Source organism: Antedon mediterranea, chromosome 8 (genome assembly GCF_964355755.1).
Source record: "Antedon mediterranea chromosome 8, ecAntMedi1.1, whole genome shotgun sequence".
NCBI classification, from domain to species: domain Eukaryota; kingdom Metazoa; phylum Echinodermata; class Crinoidea; order Comatulida; family Antedonidae; genus Antedon; species Antedon mediterranea.
This window is the reverse complement of record NC_092677.1, coordinates 4,924,193-4,950,568: the sequence shown is the minus strand read 5'-3', so window position 1 is coordinate 4,950,568 and position 26,376 is coordinate 4,924,193. Positions and strand designations below refer to the sequence as shown.

Below are 26,376 nucleotides of genomic sequence, written 5' to 3'. Positions count from 1 at the left end.
CATAAATGCGACATTTCTAATAATCTGTTCCCGGTATACATTAGTTATTTACTAAAATGTTGTAGTATTCATCAGAACCAAAAAAAGGTAGACTTTACTTTACTTTACTGTTCACATTTATAAAAATATTACATCATAATAACAAGTATTTCATAATGCATACAGAGAATTTTTTTCAACATTTTCTTTGATTTCAAGCACACAATTTGTATTAGTGATTTATTATTACTATAATTATTATTAATATAATTATTATTACTATAATTAGTATTACTATAATTGTTATTACTATAATTGTTATTACTATAATTATTATTACTATAATTATTATTACTATAATTATTATTACTATAATTATTATTACTATAATTATTATTACTATAATTATTATTAATATACTAATAACAACTAATGAATGAATACATTATTATGGTACATTAACCTCTCATAGATGTAAAAGGCTCCAGCCTCCCTAACTTGTGTGGGATTGCGGTTGACACGTGCAACAATAATGATACTGTACCAGGTAAATCGTCTTGATTTGATCTCACAACAAACATTTATTGGAATATAAACAGGCAAGCAAAACAGGCAAGCAAAACAGGCTCAGTTTATAGCAGTTTAATTTACTTATACATTTTAGCATTTATGATACTTGACTTGACTTATTATTTGCTTTATAGCAAGTAGAACACACCTCTCCCTGCCAGTCACCCAGGCCAAAGAGAAAGATGTCTCCTTGGATACCGCTCTCTAGGCTTGGGTGTCCAGCAGGGTTCCCATTCCCCATGGGCTATTCCATTATCAAAAAATCAAACAAAATCACTGAACCATAACATGTTCCCCGTGATGACTATACTTGGCCCCCAAGTATTGTAATCTGACACACTGTCGCAATATAAAAGTATACTGATTATTAGATACCCGATTGTTGGTTGAAATAGCATTGGGATGCCACTCCCCGTTAAGACATTCTGCAATGGACTCCTAACCATCATGTCATGCCAACTGTTAAAGTGAAGATACTAAATACGGAGCCAGTACGGTCCCTCTCAATAGCAGAAGTATGAGGAATTTCCAATGCGAGTCCACCCATCATGGCCCTTGTTACCATGACACTCACCCGATCAGTAAAGTTCTGATCGCACCTCATGACCACTGCTAAAGGTTCACCCATAAGACTGCTTTCCAACACAACTAACAGCTCAAGGAGCATGACCAATCCAATAGGTGCCACCATACGGCTTCATACCCCAAAAACTATAACTACAACTCACAGGTTACCCTATAATCATTACCCTGTGACAGATCAGTACATTATATAATACAAGCTCCAGAGATTGTGGTACTTTAAACCATTATTATCAACTTTTCAATCATCTATAAATACATCTCATGTTACATGATACAAGAACCTGTGTGTACCTAATTATTTTCAAAATACCATATTATGACACCATAACATGCTGTACTCATAAACTTAAATACCTATTAACAATTAGGTAAACAATAGTAACATAATTATAACAATAACTCTTATGCAGTAAAGATTGATGAACACTAAACACTTTATCATCATAGATTATTTAGCTTAAAATGGTTTAACAATTACAGAAAAGTAGCACAAAACAATAGAAGGTGTGCATACGTAAAATACAAGTTCATAAAGTAAGTCAACACTTAATGGCGAGAAACTGTAGACTTTGGCCATTTCTCAGGGTTACTATGAAAACCTCTAGTTGATCTTGATGATCGTCTGAGTTGTGTTCCTACTGGTTGGTGTATTGCATCCTGCTGTGGTAAGTCATGATGTGTAAATACCCAGGTTGGCATATCATCTTCTTCATCTGAGTCGCTTCCTACAATGTCTTCAGTTGTTGCTTCCCTTGGATCAACAATTAAGAGTTTTCTATTTACAGTACTTGTTGGGCCACCCAGGAGAGGCCGAATCTTGTAAACGTCTCCAGCGTCGTTAACCCAAACTATGATGTAGGCATCGTGATGAAACTTGTCTTCTAACTTGTGTCTGCCTTCAAAAGCACACCTTTTCAACAGTACACGATCTCCAACGCTCAGTTGTGGACTCATCTTATGTATATTTTGCTTCAGTGTCGAGTTTCCTAGTTTCCGTTCAATGCTATCTTTTGCCACTTGATGGGCTTGTTGTATAGTTTCCCTTCCCCGCATTTCTAGTTTTCTTTCCAGTCAGGGCATGTAACGGAATTCAATTACATATATTATTTGAATACACAATATGATCGCTGTATTGCATTTGTTTGTAAAATCTCCTGTGTAGAAGGACCTTCTCCGTTTTCCATAGCCATAGTATATAATATTCTTCCATAAACTAAGGTCTTCCATAAACTGGAGCTGCTTCCTTGAATAACGTACTTTTTACCTTTATCTTGTCTTGTGTTCAATCCCACTTCTGACACCACTGTAAAAGGCTCCAGCCTCCCTAACTTGTGTGGGATTGCGGTTGACACGTGCAACAATAATGATACTGTACCAGGTAAATCGTCTTGATTTGATCTCACAACAAACATTTATTGGAATATAAACAGGCAAGCAAAACAGGCAAGCAAAACAGGCTCAGTTTATAGCAGTTTAATTTACTTATACATTTTAGCATTTATGATACTTGACTTGACTTGACTTATTATTTGCTTTATAGCAAGTAGAACACACCTCTCCCTGCCAGTCACCCAGGCCAAAGAGAAAGATGTCTCCTTGGATACCGCTCTCTAGGCTTGGGTGTCCAGCAGGGTTCCCATTCCCCATGGGCTATTCCATTATCAAAAAATCAAACAAAATCACTGAACCATAACATAGACAAGTACATTATTAAGCAAGTCACTGGATTAAAAATAGTATTATAGTACACATTAAAATCAACATTCTAGATTTTACTGAAGAGTCTAAACTACTTGCTTCTCTATAAACAATATTATTTTAATTATCTGTGTTATAAGTCAAGCAGTTTTTGTCACATGTATATTCTCAACAACTGAAATTTGTCATTGATGTTATGTGGTTAATACAACACAAAAAAGAAAAAATATGATCTCCACCCCCACCCAACATTCTCTTCTCAGAATTTTTATATTTCTGTTTGCTTAATTTCTTTCTTAGAAATCAACTGCATTCCAATATTATACCCCTCTGTTTCTGAACCATAACTGTAAACACACACTATTCCTTCTGCTTCTTCTTCCCCTTCTTTTACACTGTAGTAAGCTAGGTCAGATTCTTCTGCATTCACTGCACCTAGTGTGTTAAACTTAGACCAGGTTTTACAACCATCTTCACTTAAGTAAAGTGTAAGATCCTTATTTGTTTCATTTCCATGACTTGCCATTGCTATTTGGTAGAACTCATCTGTCTTTGTTGGTATAATACCACTCTAAGAGATTTTAAATGACAACGTAATTTATGTACCATAAATAAGGCAAATATAGTTTAAATAATCATTGTGTGTTGATAAATGCGAGTAAAAATAAGACTATTAATTTATATACTATTTAAATATAAATTACTAAAAGTGCACACAGAAAGCGCAAATCTCGATCTAGGCCTAGGCAACATAACCTCTCGTCTTTCTGGCGGAGGTAACACATACAATGTGTACGAGTGTAATGCATAAAGTAGTAGTGCTTTATAGAATATGACAAAGAAATGACAGTAGCCACTAGAGATACAAAATAACATCGCATACCTGGCATTCGAGATTTGTCTCTTCTTTCTCATTCACAACATCAACTGTTTTACATCCATCCTTGCTGTTTATAATAAAAAGATGCGTACTATCATCTTCCAATGTACAGATGATGTAAACTTGATCTTGACCATATTCAACAACCTACAGGTAATAAAAATCATTATACGAGTGTGTTAATTAAAAACATTTTATTGTATGAAAAGAGAATTCACTCGTATTCTTACTTGTGTATGTATTCCTGATGTAACTTGTAGTTTAATAACATGTTCAATGTTACAGTTGTCACCATCATCCGTACTTATTATTACAAGTAGGCTTCCTACAAAAACAACACAAATAATTTATATTTCTTATGACTGTTAATAGCTCATGACAGATGCAAAATTACCGCATATGTATTTTCATATAAAAGTATTAATGCTGGGCCAACAAAATATTTTCTGAATCATGTGTACTTTTCTGACAAATGTCCCAGTGTATACAATTTTTTGTGATATTACATTGAGTGTGAGTGTTTTGAAATGAAAAACACAACTTATTATTTAAAGACCCATTCCCTACAATTTGTGACGTTTTGTAAAAATAATGCATATATATAACTTTAAAAACATTAAACCAGGTCAATCCTTGTCTTAAATGTAGCTCACGGTAAATGTCCTCTCGTGGACGGTCTTTAGGCCTAGCCTAGCTAGGCTTAGTTTTGTAGGCCTAGCTGGTAAACATCGGTAATGTACGAACATCGTATGCTAGCTATAGGCCTAGCCTGACGTTGTATAGTTGCTGCATTGATTGTCTTTCTGTTTTTGCCAGAATCCGTTGATATAAATTGGGGAAAACCGGTACTTTCACTGAAAAAGTCTTCCATTGTTTTGGCCTCACGATCGATCGAAAAGTGGGTGAATTACAGAAGAAAAACGAAAATATCAATCTGTACACAATGCATGTTGGGATTTATAGCGGGACGCTAAAATTATTAGAATCCACTTATTTTTCACATTTTTAAACGTTTAAAGACGAAAAAAGTTATCTCAATAGGACCATATAGTATTTACTTTTACATTAAATGTACTTAGTGACCTTAAATGAGATAAAAAAAATGTAGGGAATGGGACTTTAAACCAGGGTCAGGATAATTCTATAAAGAAATAGATTCTAATTCAATAGCCTATTTTTATTTCTATAAAAAGTATTTATAGAAAATATGTGTGTTAAAATAAGTGAATGTCATGTGTAATGCCAGGGTCTGTTATAAAAAGCTAATACAATACAAGTATAAATAATAATATTCAAATTTTCTAAATAATTACTTTCTTTACTGCCATTATTGTCGATATTGCAAACTCCTGCAAGAACCAGATTCCCTGACTCTAAGCAAACACCATCAATGCCTAAAAAAAATGTATGTGTATAATATATGTTAAAACAAAAAGATAAAAATTTACTTTTATAGTTTGTAGTACTTTTATTTAATTTTGGTATTTTTTAAAGAGATCAGATGCCCTTTGACTAATTAAAAAAAAATTTATTTTTTTTTAATTTTCAAAAAAAGGGGGTCATTTTGAAGTATCATAATAGTTATTAACTTTCACCAAAAATTAGTCGAAAAAAAAAAAATTTAACCGAAATACAGATGTTTTTTTGTTCAAAAAATAACTTTGACTTCCAGTCAAAGTTTTCAATCAAAACATATCTCATAATGCAACGCGCTTGTTTGGCTACTCTGTATGCATAATCATAAAACTTCTTCGCGATCTGTGTAAAAACACCTTTTCAACCGTGACGAGTTGTAAACAATCCTAATTAGCATCATGCATAATGCATACTCATGGTTTGAAATCTTTGTTTACTTTCGCTTGCGACGATTTCCCAGACGAAATGTAATCTAATTAATTTACCTGTTAATTACGTAAACTTGTTGTTTTTGGCTCAAATTTTCGACTTAAAGTGAATAACTTTAATATTACTTTGATATGGCTAATTTAAATGTAGAATATTTTTTTTTTTTTTTTTTTGTGTTTCAAGGGACAATACATCTTTAAACTATAACAAAATATTATTTTGGAGAAAAAGAATAAGTGATATTTTCAAATTATTAGTTTTAATTGCATTATTCTTCTTTATAGATTATCAGGTTAGTCAGTATTTGATTGTAATTTAAAGTAGGAAAGTACAATTACTGTAGACATTCAATAGATAATATTTACAACTATCAAAAACATTTTACCAGCACATTAATGGCAGAAAAGAACATTTTAATATTTGAAATTCAGTGACATTCATATGCACAGCTCAGATATTATGCACAGCATAGCCAGTTTAGCCATGGCAACTCCCAAAACTATCACATTTTATACAAGCCATGAATAGGTCATGCCTATACTCACATAGGAGGGATGTAATTTCTTCGATTTTTGATGGAAATTTTACATCAAATGGTTCTTTCCAATTGTTTCCATAATCATCAGTTTCTATCTTTATTGTATTCCAGTCTTTTGTGTTTTTATTTTGTTTAACACACATTAGAATCACCTTTCCGTTGTGTGTTACAATTGGTACTAGATTCTGAAAGCTGTATGGTAAATAGTATAAGTAAAAACAAACACACACTTGGCATATTTTAATCATTTTCATGTTTTCAATTTTTTGTTTCTACTTAAAAATATTGGAAACCTTCAAATTCCAATTCCAAACTTCATTCACATCATTTTCATTACATACATAGCACACACATATGGATTGTGGATAGCCAAAAAAAAAAGTGTTTCTATTAGTGTTTCTTACATAGAATGAATAAAAAAATCAGAAATATTTTTATAGTACATATGTTTGTAAATCATTGCTCTGAAAGCCTGAATTTCCAGATGGCTAATTAGCCTAAGATTGTTCACAAAGTATTTAATTTATTTAATTATTAATTAAAATCCATGGTGTGTTCCCCAAACCCACCCTTGCTGTTAAAAAAACACCCCAACTTTTTAAAGACAAGATAACTGTCATACTCAAATGTAATACCTTTTATCTTCTTCGTGTAAAATAACTCTTGATTCTTCCCATTCAATCAAACTCTTTATGTTCATCTTTCCCCTTCTCAATATTACATCTGAGTTATTTTTCTCAACAAAGACAAGAACATGAGAATTTATAAAAACTACTGCAGGACGTCTATAAAATAAGAGAACAAAATGGATACAAATTAACAGTATACTGCAGTAACCTGTTTTTTAAATATGTGGTTATATACTAATGTGCATGGGATGAGTAAGTATAATATAAGTGCACTCGCCCCCTGATAAATTAGGCCACCCTTTGCTCGAACTGTCAATCTTCACTCTTTCCTAGATTCTGTAAACTTTGGAATGGTCTTCCCTCTGATTTAAGAGACCTTGCTCTCCTTAGCAGGTTTCGAGATTTTGTGACTAGTCTTCGCCTATTTCCATTCCTGATTTCTCCTCTCATTGCCTCTCTTCCTTTTGATTTGAGTCTTAGATTTTAATTTAACCATTTTTTTTCTTTATTTTGCTTTTTAAATATATTTTTTTTTTAACCGTCATTTAGCCTATATTATTATTTATTATATTGTATTTCTGTTAAAGGAAAATCTTTAAACAGTGATTGGGTTCGCTTTTGACAATCCTGGCTTTTTATTTCATTATATATTTTTATGTTTTCTGTTGTAATTGTAATGAGCCGATATTGAATAAAGCAAATGAAATAAAAAAAAATCAAAGTACTCTGACAAATTATTTAAAAAAAAACCAATATATATTACGGTTTTTATTAAAATAATTCTGCTTGATGACAAAGCAGATGACCTAACTATTAGACCACTAGGGCTTTCATGGTATTGTTCAAAACCAATTGGTTAGCAACACTTTAACATTCAACTTAAAGAACCATGCATTTACCTGTATGTGTTATCGTGTTCATAATCAGCTGCAGTAAACACATTAACTATAAAACCAAAATATTTATTAAAATATTATTGAATATGCAGTCATAAGTGTCATAATTTGTTATGAATTACATACCATGAAGTGGAGTAGCATCAGGAAGTTGAGTAATTGGTCATATGTTATTTTACTTATTTAAAAATTTGGCAATATTTTTAATGCAGGCAATATATTTATTTTATTTTCATAGAGACCTATAGAAATCTCCACCAATCTACTTACACTGTACACGTAAGTGTGCTGATTTTGTATGGGGTGAAGAAAATGATAATTTTCTTCTAATTCTGTCTGGAATAAAGTTAATATTGTGTTTCTTCGGCTTAAGTTCACATATATACTCTCCAGCATCAGTGAATTCCACTTTCTCAAACTCTAAGCTTGTTTCATTAGACTTATAAGTTGCTTTACATCTTTTAGGCACTTTTTCTATCTTCTTTTGTTGAGATTCATCAGAAGTAAATATCAACTTGTTTTCTTTCTTCTTACACCAATTGACAACTTCTACTTTATCCTTAATTTTATACTTGCAAGTTAAAATACCCTTTTCTCCAAGTGTAACAAGATTATCATTCATTGTGATACCTGTGAGTATGATATATTGGATGAAATTAGTTCATTATACACTCAAAAATATTGTCTAATCAAATTGTATGACAAAATGAAAACAAAATTAGTCCACAAACCAGTTTTCTTAAAGATCCCTGTAGTTGCTAAAACTATTGTTTTTAACATTATTTTTATTGCTTTTTTTCCTTTTTTTAAATTTTAGGCCGAAGATCAAAACTACTATAGAAGACGGATCTAAATTCAAAAGTCCGTCTTTGTTTATTTTAGGTCACTTCATAATTAATTTAGGATTTACAGTTTTAAGAAAACAAATGTTTTTAACTTTCAACATTAGATTACATATTATTACAACGATGTCAGCAGTTCCTTCTCTCCACCTTCAACTTTCTTATACCAACATGTATTGGATATTGCAGCAGCATCACCAACCCACATAAGGTTAAGCAACAATTGATCAGAATTCCTACCTTCATTAGTAGTAACAGCAGGAATATTCATTATAACAAGGTCTATAAAACAAAATGAAGAAACAAAACATTTTTCATTAATTTCTTTATAAAATAAAGTATTTGCAATTTTGTTGGCAAGTAAAATACAGATTACAATTACCTTTCTTCACTATTAGCTGTGTAGTATCTTCCAGCTTCTTTTCTCCATCAACTGGCTTCACTTCACATTGATACTTGCCAGCATCATCAAGTACAACATTCTTTATCTTCAAAGACAGAATGCTATTTTGGTAACTTGTTACTTCAAATCTAGAATCTTTATAACAATCCTCAATCTCTGTTGTGCCATCTTCCTTAATCTTCTTCCACTTGTAACCTGTTAATGGCATATCTGCTGGTCCATATCTGCACTTCATTTTAAAATTACTGATATCTTCTTCTGTTGAATACTTGTGATCTACCATCTCAGTATCTTAATATTCGTAGAAAAATTTATTTTAGTTTCAAAGTAATCATGGGCAGCGATTACTCTGCAGTTAGTCACCAGCTGTGTCGTATAAATTTGAGCCAATACAATTGTAATTTTTCTTTTAAAATTCATGAACATTTTTGTTAAAAGCATTAATAATGTATACTTAATATACATACAAAATATATTAATTGTGTTTATTATGTTGTGTTACTCAAAACAGGACAATTATTAAACCTTGACTTTTTTCATTATGTTGTATAAGTTTATAAGATTATCAAATGGTTCTTTTTTGTATTTTTATGAAGTTCATTTCCAGAAATAAAACTCACAATTAACAAATAAATTCTTAACACCTGGACACTGCTGTCTACTGCCCTCTATACTACAGCTGTACTTCCCTGAATCAGATCTTGCAGGATTTAAAAGTGTTAGGCTGATGCTTCCTCTACCATTTGCTAAGGAAAATGAATGCAGACATGTCAATTTAATTTCTTAATGTAATTTGAAAGTAAATTTTATTTATTACTGTGTTTCTGTTTGCATGGTCATTACCGTATTTATTATAATTTTTTGGGAGTGTTTTTAGGGGGGGGGGGGGGGGTTTATTTGAGGGAGGCATTAATTTGAGAGAGGTGTTTTTTAGGTGTAATTTGGTAGAATGTTTAATCAAATAAATTTCTCCCAAGATACGGAAAAACAAATAATAGGGCCAATTTCTAAATTTAAAAAAAGCCCTGCGCGATTGCCTCAAATTTTGACAAAACTCTAGAAATATGATTTACTATTGTACCGGTAATAGGATCGCCTTATATGATATGTAAAAAAGAGGCGTGGTTCTTAGAAATTCGCAAAACGCAATTTCCTCACTTTGGAAGCTTAGGGTTAGGGTTAGGGTTATAATACCTATCAAGTTTAACTTGTTCTTTCTTATTTATTTCATGCCATATTGTAGAAATATTGTTTCAGATCAACTTCCCTTCTGAAGTTATCCGCATGCAATCAAAGTAGCCACATTGTTTAACAACACAAATTTGTCAGGATTGTCAGGGTCATGGTGTGTACATATCATTTGTGTTGAAGATACAATTTCTAGTACATCACCACTGGAAAATGGATTATACCTTACAATCAATGAGCATAATATATATATATTTTGATATTGAAGACAACAAGAGTTATTATTTCCAATTTTTAAAATCAATATAAAATGTAATGTTAATGTAAATGTTATGTAATATTGTAAAATGTTATATTACAAATATGATATCTGTTACTTACTTGTGTATGAACTTTGAGATCTATATAAAAAAAAAAATAATCAGGGAACGGATTAATTTAATTTATGTTTAAAACATACAGTATGGTCAAATTCCATGATTTTTTATTATGCACTTTTACACTGCAATATTTTCAGATAACGTACAATGTTACAGCGGTAACACTGGTAAATAAAGTGAGGACAAAAAATTCACACTGCAGAATAAAATCCACTTAAGTTTAAATATTGCAAAGTGTAATGAAGCAGACCACTCTTCACAAAGCATAACCTAAAATTTAAGATAAAAGCTGGTACACACTGTGTTAACTTTAGTTTACCATTAAAAATTATATTATATGTTAGATAAATCATGAATAATACCACCAAACTTACAAGTTAAAATTACTATAGCGAGGCATTCAATGAAAAGGCAAACTGCCTTAAAATGTGACATGTTTCGAGAAACTATTCTCATCATCAGAACCGTAAACAACGCCTAGAGTGCTTATATACGAATAGGACATATTGTATGTAAATAAGCAAGTAATTAGCATAATAAAACAACAAGGAATGTAAGCAACAAACAATTATATGGTAAGTGTGACGCCTAAGTTATAGATTTGTTTGTTCAGGGAAGGTTTACTCCACGTGATGTGGAGGGCTTCCTTGACCTTAAGTTTGAAAGCGGAATCTGCAGATGTTGAAAAATGTGAGAAGCCTTGTCCCTGAAATGTTCACGCACCCGCATTGACAACCGTCTATTGGTTTCACCAATATACATAGAATTACATCCCATACATTTAAATTTATATAAACACGAGAGCGGAACATATCGGGGACCGGGTCCTTAAGACTAAACAAGTTTGAAATGTTAAATGATTTGAAAGCTAATTTAATATTAATACCTTTGCAATATTTACGTGTAATTTTATCGATTCTTTGTTGTGCGCATTTGGCAAACTGTAAGTAAGGTAATTTAAAATAAAGAACCTTGTTTTGTTCAATAATCGACTCAACTGACGCAACATTGCAGGGAGAGAAAACATTATTAAGATATCTGTAAATGTTGTGGAAAACAGTTTTTACTTAAAATGGTTTTAAAAGTTGAAATGTCATTGTTAAAGCTAGACCAGGAATTATTCAATTTGTAAACTCTGTCAATCAAAGTACGAACAAGCCCAATTTTATAAGAAAAGGAAGTAAAACTGTAAAAGTGAAAGTAGGGTTTTTGAAGACCAAAGTTACAACAGAAGAACCATTATATGTATATTGAAGCCTTTAAACAATGTTATAAAAATGCAATTTGCTCACAAACAAATTGATTTTGCATTAGTAAACATAGTAGTAGTAGACCAAATTCAGATAACTATCAGATAATAGTTGTTTTTTTTTTCAACTTAATTTGTAGAAGACAGAAACCAAACCAATTTAAGCATGTGAAAATTAAAATGCCAAACATTTAAATAAAATTAATTAACAGTGATATACATCATTTATAAAGTGGTAGAGACAGCTAGTCAAGTACAGTAAGTAGTTAAGATTCTAACCTCAAAAAGTTTATTTGATAATATATGGTAGATGAATACTATAGAGCCCAACCCAGGCAACAATTAGGCCAATGACAACGATGAGTTTCTTTGGCGCCACCAATAGGTCCAAAAGGACGTGCCCCCTCCTCTTTTTTTATATTGCTAGCGCCATACCAACTCATCAGCGCCATAGGATAAACAACGCTAGACGATAAAACGCCAGTTAACATTTGTTGAATTTAAAAGAGTAAGCAATTTTAACAAGAAGCTTTGCTGGATATAAAACCACAAATTAATTACCTGTTTGAGTCGTTTGCTATATTAACAATAAACAAAAAATAATATAATACATAAACAGTAAACAAACAGAAGGGCTAATATATTGACCAAGGAATAACAACATACTTAACCAAATCGATTAATAAATTTAAAAATAAATCAATTGGAATGTATAGAACTATGGAAAAATAATTCTTTCGTACAGCATAGTTAAAAATAAATTTAAAAAAAAACCAAAACAAATGCCATTTAATAATGTAGAAACAGCATTATGGAATATTTTGGGTCAATTGGAAAAACAAAAGTACATGTATACATAAGTTTAACCAAATTAGCTATGTTTATTGATTGAATGAAAGGATATGCGAATGACAGATCTAATGTAGGCCTACACTTTTTTTTAAAAACTGAACTAATATTTGGAAATGTATAATAGTAAGAAACAATAATTGTTGAACCAGTATTATAAGTATTCTATAAAATAACAAAGTTTACCTTCCCCTTCAGTAACAATTTCATTTCCATGAGATGGTCCTTGAGGTTCTGCTAAAAGTTTACTACCTTCATCATCCTCAGCATCATCAGGAGTTATCTGTGAATAAGTAGAAGAATGTTAGGAATATAATGCTTTCAAATATACTCTCACAAACTCTATTTAATTTGTTTGTTTGTCTGTTTAATTGTTTGAACGAATACGATAATTTCACACATTTTTAAAACTTTTGAGCTGATGCCCATTTCATATTCGTAAAGCATATTGACGAATATCACCATAATCGTAACTACAAAACAAGTATAGTTTTTGATCTATTTTTCACATTTTGATTTGAGACAATAATGATTCATGATTGTAATATAATCATAGATAATTTATTGAAAGTTTTTTACGAAAAATGTCACGTCAATTGAAAATTCCTTACTTGCTCTGTTGTTATGCTTGGCCTAGATGGCCAAGCAACACGTACCTGCACTTCGTTCAAATTTACCACAGGCATATTTTTTGGACGGCACCCTCAATATTTCATTGCTATGCGAAACTGATTGTTACTGGCTAACGAAAACAAATACGTTTTATTTATCGTATTTGTAGCATTGCGCAACCTCCCTATTTATTAACCAACCTCTAACTTTTGTTCAGATTCAGATACTGCTGCTGGTTGTCCAGAGATACCAGAGACTGCTGCTGGTGGTCCAGAGGTACCAAAGACTCCTGCTGGTGGTCCAGAGGTACCAGAGATTCCTGCTGGTGGTCCAGAGGTACCAGAGACTCCTGCTGGTGGTCCAGAGATACCAGAGACTCCTGCTGGTGGTCCAGAGATACCAGAGACTGTTGGCACATCAGGACATTCTCTTTCATTGACCATCATCTGATACTCTTCACCACTTCTATTACCACTGCTGTATGGTTAACACAATACAAGATAATAATACTCAATAGGAACTTTTAGATATGACCAAATGTTCACTATGTGTCATTGACAGATATGAACGTTTAGATTGAGTCGACATTTACGTCGACGTGTTAGTAAATGTATGATGTAATGATCTTGGGATCTGACCTTGTAATCTCTAGAAGAGCTTTTGGAGCTAAGGCAACGATTTTTGTTTTTGTACGTCACACCTTACGGATATGACCAATGAATATTCATGTTTATTTTGTGATGTTTCATGAGGGGTCCCCAACTTATGTACAAAAATAAATGTCGCGATCGGGCGTGTACAACCAAAGCACATGCACATGGTCTCATTGGGCTGATTAAGGGGCGGACTCGAGAAGTGGAAGAGGGGGAAGCCTCACAGCTGTGTATTATCGACTGAATACTCTGTTCAATTGGTTGACAGTCCGAGTGCATGTAGCCTGTACGGTAACGCAAACCAAAACAAAACACCCGGCTCTGTGTGAAGCACGATCAAACACGCGCATCTAAAATACGGCGGAAAAATTCTGATCGTTTTGCTGATTGTTGTGCGACACATGGGAGTGTTATTTTCGGGCCAACTAGAGGTGCCATTTATCATAATTTTTTGTTGGAGAGTACCATTTCCAACCATCTGGGGGTGTTATTTACCAACTATGGAGGGAGGAGGTGGGAAGGGGCTCGCTGTGGCTCAAAGGACCCTTCCTATTTAAAATTCCTGGATCTCCTTCTGTAGGCTGTAGCTTAGGCCTAGCCTAGATCCTTACTTTTCTGAACAAAGGCTAGCGTCCTAGTGACAAAACTCAGGCCCTAACCTGTAGTATTAAACTATTTAAAAATAACCAATAAATTCAATAATTCACACTTTGTAAATACAATTTAACTGAAATGCCCTTTACTGTATTCTCAGAAAATCATCTCGGGATCATTCTCCGCCATGATTTTGGTAAACTTTTGCAGTCTTATGAAGTCATACTACATACTCATGTCAGAGAGCGAACGGCAAATGACACTGAACAAGTTCTCAAATTTGGCGGTAGTATATCATAAAAATGACATCATAAGTTATCAGTTGACATGAAAATCTCAAAAAAATCCCTAATGGTAAACTACAACAGGGATCTCTGCATCATTAAGATACCATACACCCATCATGATACTCTTCACCACTAATTCTATTACCATTGCTGTAGGGTTAACACAATACAAGATAACTAGATTTAATTCGTCACTATGACGAATTATAGGTTATATGCATTGATTTAAATAAAGATAATTGATTTTTAAAAGACATATTGACTGATTGATTTTCTCAGAATCTTTCATCTATATATAAATTTACGTAAGGGCAAAATTCGGTAAATCGCGCGTTATTTCTAGAATGTTTACTCGATGGTATATAAAGTTGGTTCGTACTTTCGGTACTGATTTTAACCACCTGATGTAACCCTGTTTACTAATTAAATTGAGTTCGATAATTAGTTATTGACGATTAAAACGAATTTAGGTTCAACGATTTGCCCCAAATAGGGGTGTTTTTCGATCGTGGTATACACTGTCTAATGGATGTCCGTCTTGAAAAATACCCGCAGACAATAATACGAGGATGCTTCGCATTTTCCTATCTCCTCATACGATAATTGTTTTTAATGGCTGAAAACCGGTTGAACAGCTCGAGTACAGCATCATAATGTTGAAGACAGGCCGATTTTCTTAAAAAAAATACTATTTTGATAGATTTAATATACGTTTATACAAATGTATTGATTTGCGATGAATGGAACATTCCAATCTCTGTTCCACAAGCGTCTATTCCCTCAGGCGTCGTAAAGGCAAGTACTGTATATCTCATAACCTGCAGAAATTCGATCCATTTTTTTTCCAATCTGTGCTGCAGTGGTTGGATATACATTTTTTTAAACGGATAATGAGCTAGAGTTTTCACTCGCCGTATATTATGTACAAATATTTATTATTGCAATTAAACCACCCACATCATCACCCTTCCCTCACTGGCATGAGTAGCGTTGTAAAACCAGTAGAGGATAGGCCTACGGTACATCACATGCCCTAAACGCAGAACAACTTTGGTGGGTAGGGTAGGAACCAACTTAAGTATGAATTGGCTCTAAGAAACAATTGAAAACCATTAGGCCTACTTATTAAGTTGAGTTAGATAATTTAATATTTATTGACGATCAAATCGAATTTATGATTTTCCCCAAATAGAGGTGGTTTTCACAAATTGTTTTACATTATATAAACATATACACGTCGTAGTGATGTTACATCGTTACATGTAGGCTACTGTACTATTTCAATCGACTTGGACGGTTATAGTTTCAACAAAGTATTACATCGCAATGTTTTACTGTGTTTAGTGGTATATTATTTGTAAAACATGAAAACAATTAATATTTCGTTACTAAATAGATAAAGAATATATTTAAAAATTGTTCCTCTTTCTTTCCACCCATCCTCTTCCCCATCCCTCAACCCTAATGTTACATACAAAACACAAATTAAGTTTGTTTAAATTTGACTTAAACAATTGGTCTCATTTTGTGACAAGTTTCTCTTTCGGAAGTAATTCCCAGGGTGCTATTTTTAGTTGAGTACATAAATCACATTGTCTATTTATTTGTCCTGCGGTACGTACATTTGAAATCGAAAGTTTTGTTACGCTGAAATTACTGTGTATTCGAGAACCATCTGTGGGCACGACCTAGATGGTACGCGAGCGAAGCGAGCGTACCATCTAGTTATTTATAATATATGACAGCAGAATCTTGCTAATGCAAACACAATACAAAATCCGATCAAAGATCCCTCTGCGTATAATGTCATAAACCACATTTGTTACATAATAAAGACATAAGTTACATTAAATATAATATATATAATTTCATTATAAATCATGTGTATAATCTATACACTAAGAAATAACATTGAGCAAACAATACAGATAATAAAAAAAATCTTATTTCGTTTCGTTTCCCAAGGTGAGACTCGATCTCGGTACCTTGAATGCCATAGACACGAGCACAGACCACCAAGCCATACACAACTGACTAAAGGTTGTAGAAAGATTCCTCCGTGTATTTACAATACAGTAACCACTTTGGTGCAGATAGATTATTAAATACCGCAATGAATTATAATTTTTTACTATGATGACATTTTGAAAAAATAAAAAAAAATATGCACTGTCAAACTATATACTTTTAACTTTAATATAATGAACTTTTTAAGGGAGAAAGTTAATGTTAATTTGTTATTTTGGCCTAAGAAAATGTCATAATTTGTTTGATTGTCGAAATTAATTTAAAAAAATTTAAAATGCAATTAATGATGACTTAATAAACTTTTGTTCTATTAATTTCATAATAAATCATACATATGATACATACACTTCAAGAAACTGAAATAAAAAATAGGTGTTCCCGAGCATTCTGACGATCTATATTAATTTAAAAATTTAGCATATTTTCACCATTTTGTTAACTTACACGTGCGTAGCCTGTCACTTTTGAAGTGCTCGTATAACGCAATTTCGCGTTGAAAAGTGAATAAAATATGATGATATTATTAAAGAAAGATTGTACAACAGAAATTGGACAAAAATAATGCGCATTAACGTTTAAAAAAAAATTTGCGCACTCATGGCAATTTTTTAAACGCTTAAAATTGCCTGAAACGTACTCTAATTTCATCAAAAATAAATTTTGACAATTTTGAAAATTTTAAGCGCGCGTACGCATGCGTTATATGCGCTACGCACGTAATTGTATTGCCATATGATGAAATATGACCTGAAATTTATGAGTACCAAATTTTGTTTAATTGTAATTCATGCTTGTGAAGATATGATTACAAACGTGATTTCGTTAAATCGCGCGTAGACCGCGTAATTTTTGATTGCGCACCTTGAAAACATAACCACATCGATTCCTGACCATAAGGAATTATACTCCGAAAAATTGACTTAGATAGATGAAACTGATATCAAGATAATTGACGGACAAAATAGTGCTAAGGAAAGAATAAATAAGCAAATAAAGATTTTGACAGAATCAAGAGGTTATATGCATAATAATGCATATAACCTAATAATATCAAACTACAAGAAAGACCTTGTGCCATGTGTTCAATACAAATTCTAATAGAAGTAACTCACCTGCTTTCTCGTTTTTTATCATCTTTGTTATCTAAAAAAAAATGTATTAAACATATCTTGTGTAATGTAATACAATACTACAGTATAAAGTTTAGGTTTTCCCATGAAAAATAATTTGTGCAAAGTTCTTTCCAGAATTTAATGGTCATCACTGTCTATATCTCGACCCTTTGAAATAGTATGATTTATCATAAGGAACTGAAAAGAAAAACAATGGTGTATTGATAAAATGAACACAAATTTAACTTACATGATTTGTTACAGTATTCAATACAAAAGAATCCACAAAAGTAAGCACAACAATAACAGACAAACTGGCAGACTGTTTTCCAACTACTGAATTGCTTTTTATTTGAACCAAGCATTTTGTCTTCTTTCTTTATTCCAAAATTCTTGAACCATGCAATACTTGGACGATATTTCCAACTCATCTCAACTGGTTTACCACCTTCAACTGTCACTATATCAACATCTGTATTACTCCACTCAATATTCTTACAATGCATAAAATCTAAATAAAAGAATTGTAAATATATTTAATATTATTTTAAATGCCTTTTTTATATTTTTTTCTACTCTTATTTAAGCCTTACTCACTTACATAATAAAAAAAATTAGACGTCATTACATAATTTGCGTAATCATAAGTCAACACATATTTTCCCCTTGAATTCAGAAAAATTCCAAAAGAATAATTAACGAAACTAAGCACTACGATTCTAAAATTATGCAAGCTTAGGTCGAACTGAAACAAACCAGTTGCAGGAGAGCGCTTATGTCAACTTTCGAGCAACTGAACGGAACCAGTGTGTGAGCGCTTATAACAATTGTTTCTTGAATTTTTACTGTTTTTAAATCTTTTTACACAATTTTGTTCTTTTTGCTGATGACACTAACATTTTCTTTTCACACAAAAATATTACTGAACTTGTGCAAACTACAAATAATGAATTAGTTAAGATTTCCAATTGGCTCAATTTAAATAAATTATCTTTGAATATTAATAAAACTAACTATATTTTTTTTAATTATAAAATAAAAAATATAGACTCTGATGTTATTAAAATTAATGATAGTGTAATCAATTAAACAAGTTAATGAAACAAAATTTCTCGGTGTTATCCTAGACTCAAAGTTATCCTGGCAGTCCCATCGTAATAATATTTCAAATATAATTTCTAGAAACATTGGAATAATGAATAAACTAAAGCACTATCTCCTACAGCACATTCTTTTACCTTTATATAACACCTTAGTTTTACCCTACTGTATATTAATTATTGTAACATATCTTGGGCTACCACAATTGATAAATTTCTTTACTTGTGTCCCTGGACGAGTCCTGAAGCAACCAATATTGACAACATCTTCAAACTACAAAAACGTGCTATCAGGATTTGTGCAGGGTCAACCAGAATAGCTCACACCAAAAACTTATTTAATAAATTTAATATACTTAATGTATTTGATTTACACAAATTACAAACTTATATTTTTATGTATCGTCTAAAAAATCACTCTTTACCAAATCATATTATTTCCTAAACAACAACCTGATATTCACAAGATTTGCTAAAACAAATATTTTATCTGAAAACGATACATTTCATTTAAGAAGAAAATCGATTTTTTATAATGGTCCAAAACTATGGAATTTATTAAGTATTTCATTAAAATCTCTTCCTAATCTACCTTTGTTCAAATCTAACCTAAAAAAGTCTTTGGTCGCAGCATATGGCAGCTAAATCTCCTGTTCTTGTTGTTCTTGTTTCCTTTCTTCTTCACTTTATTGAATTGAATACCTTATCATATTGTTCATCTTGTAATTGTACTATTGTCTTTGCAATTTAAGCTTCTGTATTTTTTATGTAAGCCGGACTGCTATTGTATACCTTCATTTTTTTTTTTTAACTGGTGGTCACGACTTAAAGTTGTTCGCAACTTATTTTGACGTCCATCCGCACATTTTTGATGTTTTTCTTGTTTATTGTAATTTTCTTTTTGCAATTTGTAATTTTTATCTTTTATTTTAAAATGTGTGGAGAAACCAATAAAACAAACAAACGAACACATTTTAATGTAAATACACAGTAATTCAGCTTCAGCTGCGACAGTGGTATAAATAAAACAAACTTAAAGATGAAACTGTTCCACATTATCTTCACAAACTAATTAAACCAGGGTTTAGCTTTTTTATTATTTATGTTTTAGTTTTTTAGGCTAGTTAGGGACATAGGGGGACACAACTAATCAAGCTCTTTTGAGTTTTTATGTGTTTCCTTTTCATCTTTTTTATGTTCTCATATATTGTTGTTGTATATTTTCATGATAGAGGATGAATAAAGAATATTTGAATTTGAATTTGAAACCATTATTATTACCATTAAACGGATATGTTAAAACCACCTAGATCTAAGCTAAAATCCGTGCCTAAGGGCTTCTTTGCTTAGGCACCAGAGTTCTGGAACCAACTTGCTCACTCCATTTCCTTTTAAATTCAAATCTGTCCTAAAAACTCGCCTATTTCAATAGTTATTCTTTACATGTTGCGCTGTGGGTCTGTCACTTGTGGTCAGCTGCGCAGAGCGCTTATGTCGACAGAGTTAAGTTGGGGTGAGGAATTTGTGAATACTATTTAGGATAATTCTATGTCCATGCATGCTAATTGAGAATAAAATGATTAAGAGATTAGAGGTTTTACTTACAACAAAGAAGCAGTAACCATAAAATAATTAAAACAATTAGGATGATGTACAACTGTCTTGAACCTGGTGAAATATCTGTAAAAAATGATTTAATAATTCCAATAACATATCAAAAAAATGTTTTTCAATTTAATATTTGAGCCTACAATTGATCAAACGATATTTTGTTTCACAACATAAAAATGTAACCTATCTCAGTGATTTTGGAAGTAGAGACAAAACTTTGAATCAAAATTATTGCTTAAACGAAAATGCTAAACAATTTAAAAAAGTGCTTTGGAACCAAAAATGGAGGTGGGTGTGGCATATTTTTGGACTGCCTTACCTTTCTTACTACTTCAAATTTTGAATGGAAATTTTAAGAAAAATACATTTGAAACAGATTTATTTGATTTTGAAGTTTTTAAATTTTTTTGAATATTTACAATTGTATTTAAGTACAAATGGTAGTTACTTTATGAAGATTTATTATGGTTTTGTCTTAATAAATAAAAAATTGCTGTGCAGTAAAACACAAACAGTTTTTGGCAACAGAGGGCACACTATTGAAAACAAAGATAACTTTATATCAACATTATGTCAATTTTCATGAAAATCAATAGGCTTTGTCTCAACAGGAACTTCTCAGGTTTACTTTGTCTTGTGCTCTAGATAAGACATTAAGCCATTGGTCTTCTGTACAAAACTGTGTCAACAAAGTAGTACAGTACTAAGTCTTTTGGAGCATTGATCTAGGTAGGCATAGGATTGCAAAATCAGTTTCAATTTTCTTCTAGTTATCTCTGAATATTTATCCCAAATTAATTATTAACTCAGGAACATTTTAACTTACATAAAACTACCTGGCATAAATGTTACATATTTACCTGCTTCACAGTTCTCAAGTGTTGCTGTTTTATATAGCTGTCCATTCTCTGCATTACATGTAATATTTGATTGACATATCTTGTCATCTATTTCTATAGTTGATGTATTTTCTCCTTTCTTAACCAATTCTCCATCTTGTAATATCACTACAGATGATGGCTTGGGACGGCCATCTGCTGTACATGTTGCAATACCATCTTCAGATGTAAAATTAACAGCAATATCTAAAATATGAAAAATTTAATATAAATTTTTATTTATAGTATTTGTTGGTAAAAAAATAAAAGTTAATTTTTTAAATCTATTGTATTCATGAATTAATCAGCTATTGTTACAACTCAACAGAAGTCCATTGTGACTATTACCAAATAACTTAACTCATTCGAATTTGTTTCTCTTTTGTGGACTAAGCATCCACTAATTTTATTCAAATATCATTCATGCACTGTAATATACATTAAAATTAACGCTCGTATTCTTCAACTTCAAAAAGTACTAGTTTGAGCTTTTGGTGGTGGTTTTTTGTGGTGAATTTCCGCATCTCCCATTGTCGCTGTGGTGTGTGACATAGTTCAAGTCTGACTTGCGCGAAGAAAATAATGCAATTTGTATATGGTTGTAAATAAAGATGATTTCCATTATTATAACATATACCAATGTATATTTAATTAAAGATGTACTGTCCCTCATAAACATGAAAAATGAAGATAATGTTCTGTGTTTTGTAGTTTTAATAAAGTTTTATCACATCAATAGAAAAAAAACCGAAAAAAATCATGTTTTCACTTATAAAAAAAAAAAAAAAAAAAAACATTTTTTCCGGTAAATATATTTTTTTTCAATCCAATTTTTGGTCAAAGTGGATAACTAATAATGTTACATTAAAATGGCATATTCATCAAAATTTGTTTTAAGAATTATTTTTTCAGGGGAGACAATAAATCTTTAAGCTACAGTAATATAAAAATAGATATTTCATTTCTCAATAACTGTTACATTTTTTATAAACATTGTTTAAATACCATTTAGTCGGCGATTTAGCCTCCCCCTCGAGGACTTAAAAAAATCGATCAAAATCCGTCTCGATTAGTCGAGGTTGGCCTGATTTAGTCACAGATTTAGTTCGGTTTATGAATGAAGTTTTAGCTCGACCTACGACTAATGTCCTTAAGAATACGAGCGTGCGTAAAAGCTCTTTATTTATTATATACTTTACAGATTTGTTAGGGTAAGTAATGTTTACTTACAATATACAGTCAAATGTCTTCCAACACTTGTTTTAGCATCCTCTCCTTTAAACTGATCACTTTCTGCTTTACATGTATAATTCCCTCCATCTTCTTCAGTAGCTGATTTAATCTTAAGAACTGACTCTGTACTGTTATTTGCAATCTCATATCTAGAGTTGTTAACTTGCTGTCCATCTTTATACCAAGTAATGTAAGGGGTAGGCTCACCAGATTTACTACAGGTAAATCTCATGGATTGACCTTTATAGATGCCATTTGTTGCATTAAGATTTGGTTGATTCAAGTCTGTGAAAGGAGAAAATAAAATATTAAAAATGTGTCACTTAAATTTTACCCAGCAATAAACTAAATGGGAGCTTTTAAAAAGAAATTTTTCTTGGAAATTTGTCAATTTATTAGAACATACAGTTAAGTAAAAAGAAAAAATGGTGGCAGATTATATTACAAGCATAAAGCAGCAGTTATCCCCAAGGTCTTACAATTATCAATACTTTAGATTTGTGAGTTATAGACTGAGTTATTGAGTAAGGAGTGGCTTTTAAACATGCTATACATATATTTATGCAATGCTATAGTCAATTATTGAAATTGAATCCGTTACTCACAATATACAGTTAAAATAGATGGGTTTGATCTTTTAATATCTCCATTTGTTCGTATCTCACACTGAAATGTTTGTCCAGAATCATTTCTCGTTGGCTGTGACATCACCAAGTCAGCTTTCCCAGGTTTTATGTTCAATTTAAAACGTCCATTTTGTAACTTCTTATCATTCACAAGGTTTATTGCAGATCCATCTTCATTTAGTTCATCCCATTGTATTCCACCAGGTGTAGTAGAAGTAAATTGTGAATAATCACAAGTTATCAGTACTTCAGAATCACCTTCTTTAGCTGTCTGGTTAAATGTTATAATCGACTGACCATGTACTTCTGCAAATTAAAGAACACTACCTCATGAGTACTGCATTACTATATGTTACAATGTTAAATTTCTAGAGTAAAAATAAACCTGTACATGTGATATTCTTGATTTTGAAAAATGGTGACAATCTTGAGTATTGAAACAGTGTCGCGAACTCGTCCCTTTTTCTTTTCAAACTGGTTATATTCCCAGCATAACAGTCCAATGTAAATAGTTGTACCGGTATAAACCGCCAGTAATGATGAAGGCATCTAGCCTGTGAGAAAAGGGCCTAAAGGACATAGACATGAGGAGCCTTTTTTATTTTTGTTGCTCCATGTATTAATGTGGGTTGTCAGATCAGAGGCCTGATGATCATACCTACGGAACGGCACTCTAACCTGCAGAAATCTCTATTGCTATGTTAAGATGTGATAAAATACAAAAAAAAACATTTACCCTTAGTTATAAAATTCAGCAATATTACTAGAAAATACATGGCTCCAAAAAGCTGAAAAGAAAAGTAATATAATTACTTAATATTAAATACCCTAAATTAAATAAATACAAAAACTTATTTACATATTTGTCGTAGAGGGCGTAAATGCATGCAATGCTATAGAACTTTGACCGGAAGAAGTAGAGGTCAAGGCGAACATGTTGCAACAACTTAATTACACAGTTATTTTAATACTTAAAAGTATCAAAATCTCTTTTTTAAATATATGCGACTGTCAATTTGGAGATGTATTGTCCCTTTGAATAATTCCAAAAAATATTTAAAAAAGATTTCGACAAAAAGTGGGTCATTTTGAAGTATCATAAATTAGTCGAACTGAAATACATCTTTAATTTGTTTAAACAAATTATTTATTTGAACAAATTATTAATTTAATGGTTTGAACGATTGATTAATTTAGTTCAACAAATTATTATTTGTTTATTAACGAATTTTAAACGTTTGAACGAATTATTAATTTGTTTGAAGAAATTATTAATATGTTTGAACGGATTATTAATTCGTTTGAACGGATTACTAATCTGTTTAAACGAATTACTCTGTTAACAAATTTTTAGTAGGCTAATTTGTTTAGAATATAATTATAATTACTAATTCACGTTTGAACAGATTACTAATTTGTTTGAACAGATTATTAATTTGTTTTAACAGATTATTAATTAATCCATTTAAAAGAATTACAACACACTTAAATGGCTGTATATGTTGTAATTCGTTAGAACGGATCATACTAATTCGTTTGAACATTATTTTGTAGAACATTTACTTTATATGGCACAAGCCTAGGCTAGTACGCCGATATTAGTATAGGCTTTCGTATTATATACCAACCAAGTGCGGATAACCAATGAATTAGCAATTAGGGTTTCTTGGCCTAGGCCTAACTAAACTTGGCTAGGCCTAGACCTAGAACATAATATATTAAGTATCAATATAATAATTTATTAGGAACTGAATATTATATCGCGGATATATGCTTGCTCGGGCACATGATTCCCCTCTCGTCGTCGGGCTATACTAGCTATCTATACGTTTTCGACCCGCCGGACCGAGAAAGCGTCCCTGGATATACCGGAAACATTGAGTAGAGCCTAGGCCTAGTCACTGACATTTTTTATTAAGGTGTGTCATGTCACAGTCGATGTGTCCGTCATTCATCAAAATGTTAATCTGCTTACTTTATGCCTCCTACGGATATCCAGTTACAATATTCCTCCATTCCTTGACCTACTATTACTACCGTTTACTCCTCTCGTCATTTTATTTGGATCCCCGAGCCCCTATCATTTTCACGACAACCTACACTCAAAAAGAAAAAAGAATGTACATATATAATATTATCACAAGAATAATTAATCTGCAGTTTGTAAGTTAAGAAGTAACAGTAATAATATTGTCCAAGTGGTAGGGCGCCACCATAAGTCAAGATGTATACAACTTTTTGTGACGGTCACACTAATCTAACCCTGGAGGACCACCTGCCCAGTAGTGTTTTCAGGATAAAACAATGTTATCAACTACATGCTAACATCATATTAAATGCTATTTAGATATTTAATTGTTAGTTTTATGTAATTTATTTAGTAAAAAACTGCCAAATAGAACTTTAACTAGGCTACCAGGGGCCGCCGGGCGGAGATATTTCTTTTCGTACATAAGTTGGGGACCGGCCCCTCATGGAACGTCAAAAAATAAAAATGAATATTCATTATATTCATATCCATAAAAGGTGTGCAAGTATGCATTTATGTCCCTTAATGTGAAATTATTGTTATCTCAAATCCTTTGAAAGAAACTTATTAGTACAGTAGTTTCAAACACAATTCAATTAATAGGCCTACATCCCCAAGTGTTTTACCTGATTTGGATTAAAAAACAATCAGTTTACTGTACTAATTATCTTATAATAACATTATTAGGTGATCATTTAGAATAAAATGATCCCCTATTGTTATTGTATTTGAAATCGTATTATTCTTCTTCTTCGTCTTTCTGTACACTATCTTGTGTAACAATTATCTCAATTATGAAATGTAGATAATTATGAATTCATAAAAATTAAGCCTATCGGATGTTTTGATTTTTATAAAAAATAATTCAAAAGTCTGGTTTAGCCTACGTGAATTGTTCTCTTATCGTATTAAGATAAAGTTATTGTCTATATTATTTACTCTGACAAATCCTATTTATTGTTTACCAAAGAAAAAACTGTATAAAGAATATTGCAATGGAAACTAAACATGTAAGACATTATTGACAATAGTAGTTTTGGTTGTTGGTGATCGAAACAATCAGGTATAATTCTGTAAAACAC

The 26,376-nt window shown here is 31.7% G+C and overlaps 1 protein-coding gene across 2 annotated transcripts; it reads right to left on the bottom strand.

The window, feature by feature from the left end:
• Positions 1 to 448: 448 nt before the first annotated feature.
• LOC140057014 (uncharacterized) lies at positions 449 to 25,427 on the bottom strand. Of its 2 annotated transcripts, none has more exons than XM_072102546.1 (23): positions 25,241 to 25,427; positions 24,002 to 24,053; positions 23,245 to 23,571; positions 22,637 to 22,924; positions 21,389 to 21,613; positions 20,523 to 20,597; positions 18,068 to 18,328; positions 17,818 to 17,848; positions 13,344 to 13,620; positions 12,718 to 12,814; positions 12,244 to 12,259; positions 10,435 to 10,454; positions 9,486 to 9,611; positions 8,845 to 9,156; positions 8,703 to 8,744; positions 7,891 to 8,250; positions 7,624 to 7,669; positions 6,731 to 6,880; positions 6,103 to 6,287; positions 5,026 to 5,106; positions 3,943 to 4,037; positions 3,716 to 3,859; positions 449 to 3,403 (listed from the first exon to the last, which is right to left on the bottom strand). In XM_072102546.1, exons 2-23 carry the CDS (start codon positions 24,039 to 24,041, stop codon positions 3,101 to 3,103), a joined length of 3,501 nt encoding a protein of 1,166 aa, XP_071958647.1. In that variant the 5' UTR covers positions 24,042 to 24,053; positions 25,241 to 25,427; the 3' UTR covers positions 449 to 3,100. The 2 variants fall into 2 exon arrangements, with proteins under 2 accessions (XP_071958647.1, XP_071958648.1); XM_072102547.1 differs by lacking the exon at positions 25,241 to 25,427 and adding an exon at positions 24,829 to 24,953.
• Between the last annotated feature and the right edge of the window lie 949 nt (positions 25,428 to 26,376).

Excerpts from the sequence above, each read along its gene's own strand:
- LOC140057014 (XM_072102546.1), bottom strand. The coding sequence starts at position 24,041 with ATGTATTTTCTAGTAATATTGCTGAATTTTATAACTAAGG. Across the intron at positions 17,849-18,067 it reads TGAATACTGTAACAAATCAT|ATAACAAAGATGATAAAAAA; the intron begins GTAAGTTAAATT and ends ATTTTTTTTTAG. Across the intron at positions 3,404-3,715 it reads AGACAAATCTCGAATGCCAG|AGTGGTATTATACCAACAAA; the intron begins GTATGCGATGTT and ends AAAATCTCTTAG.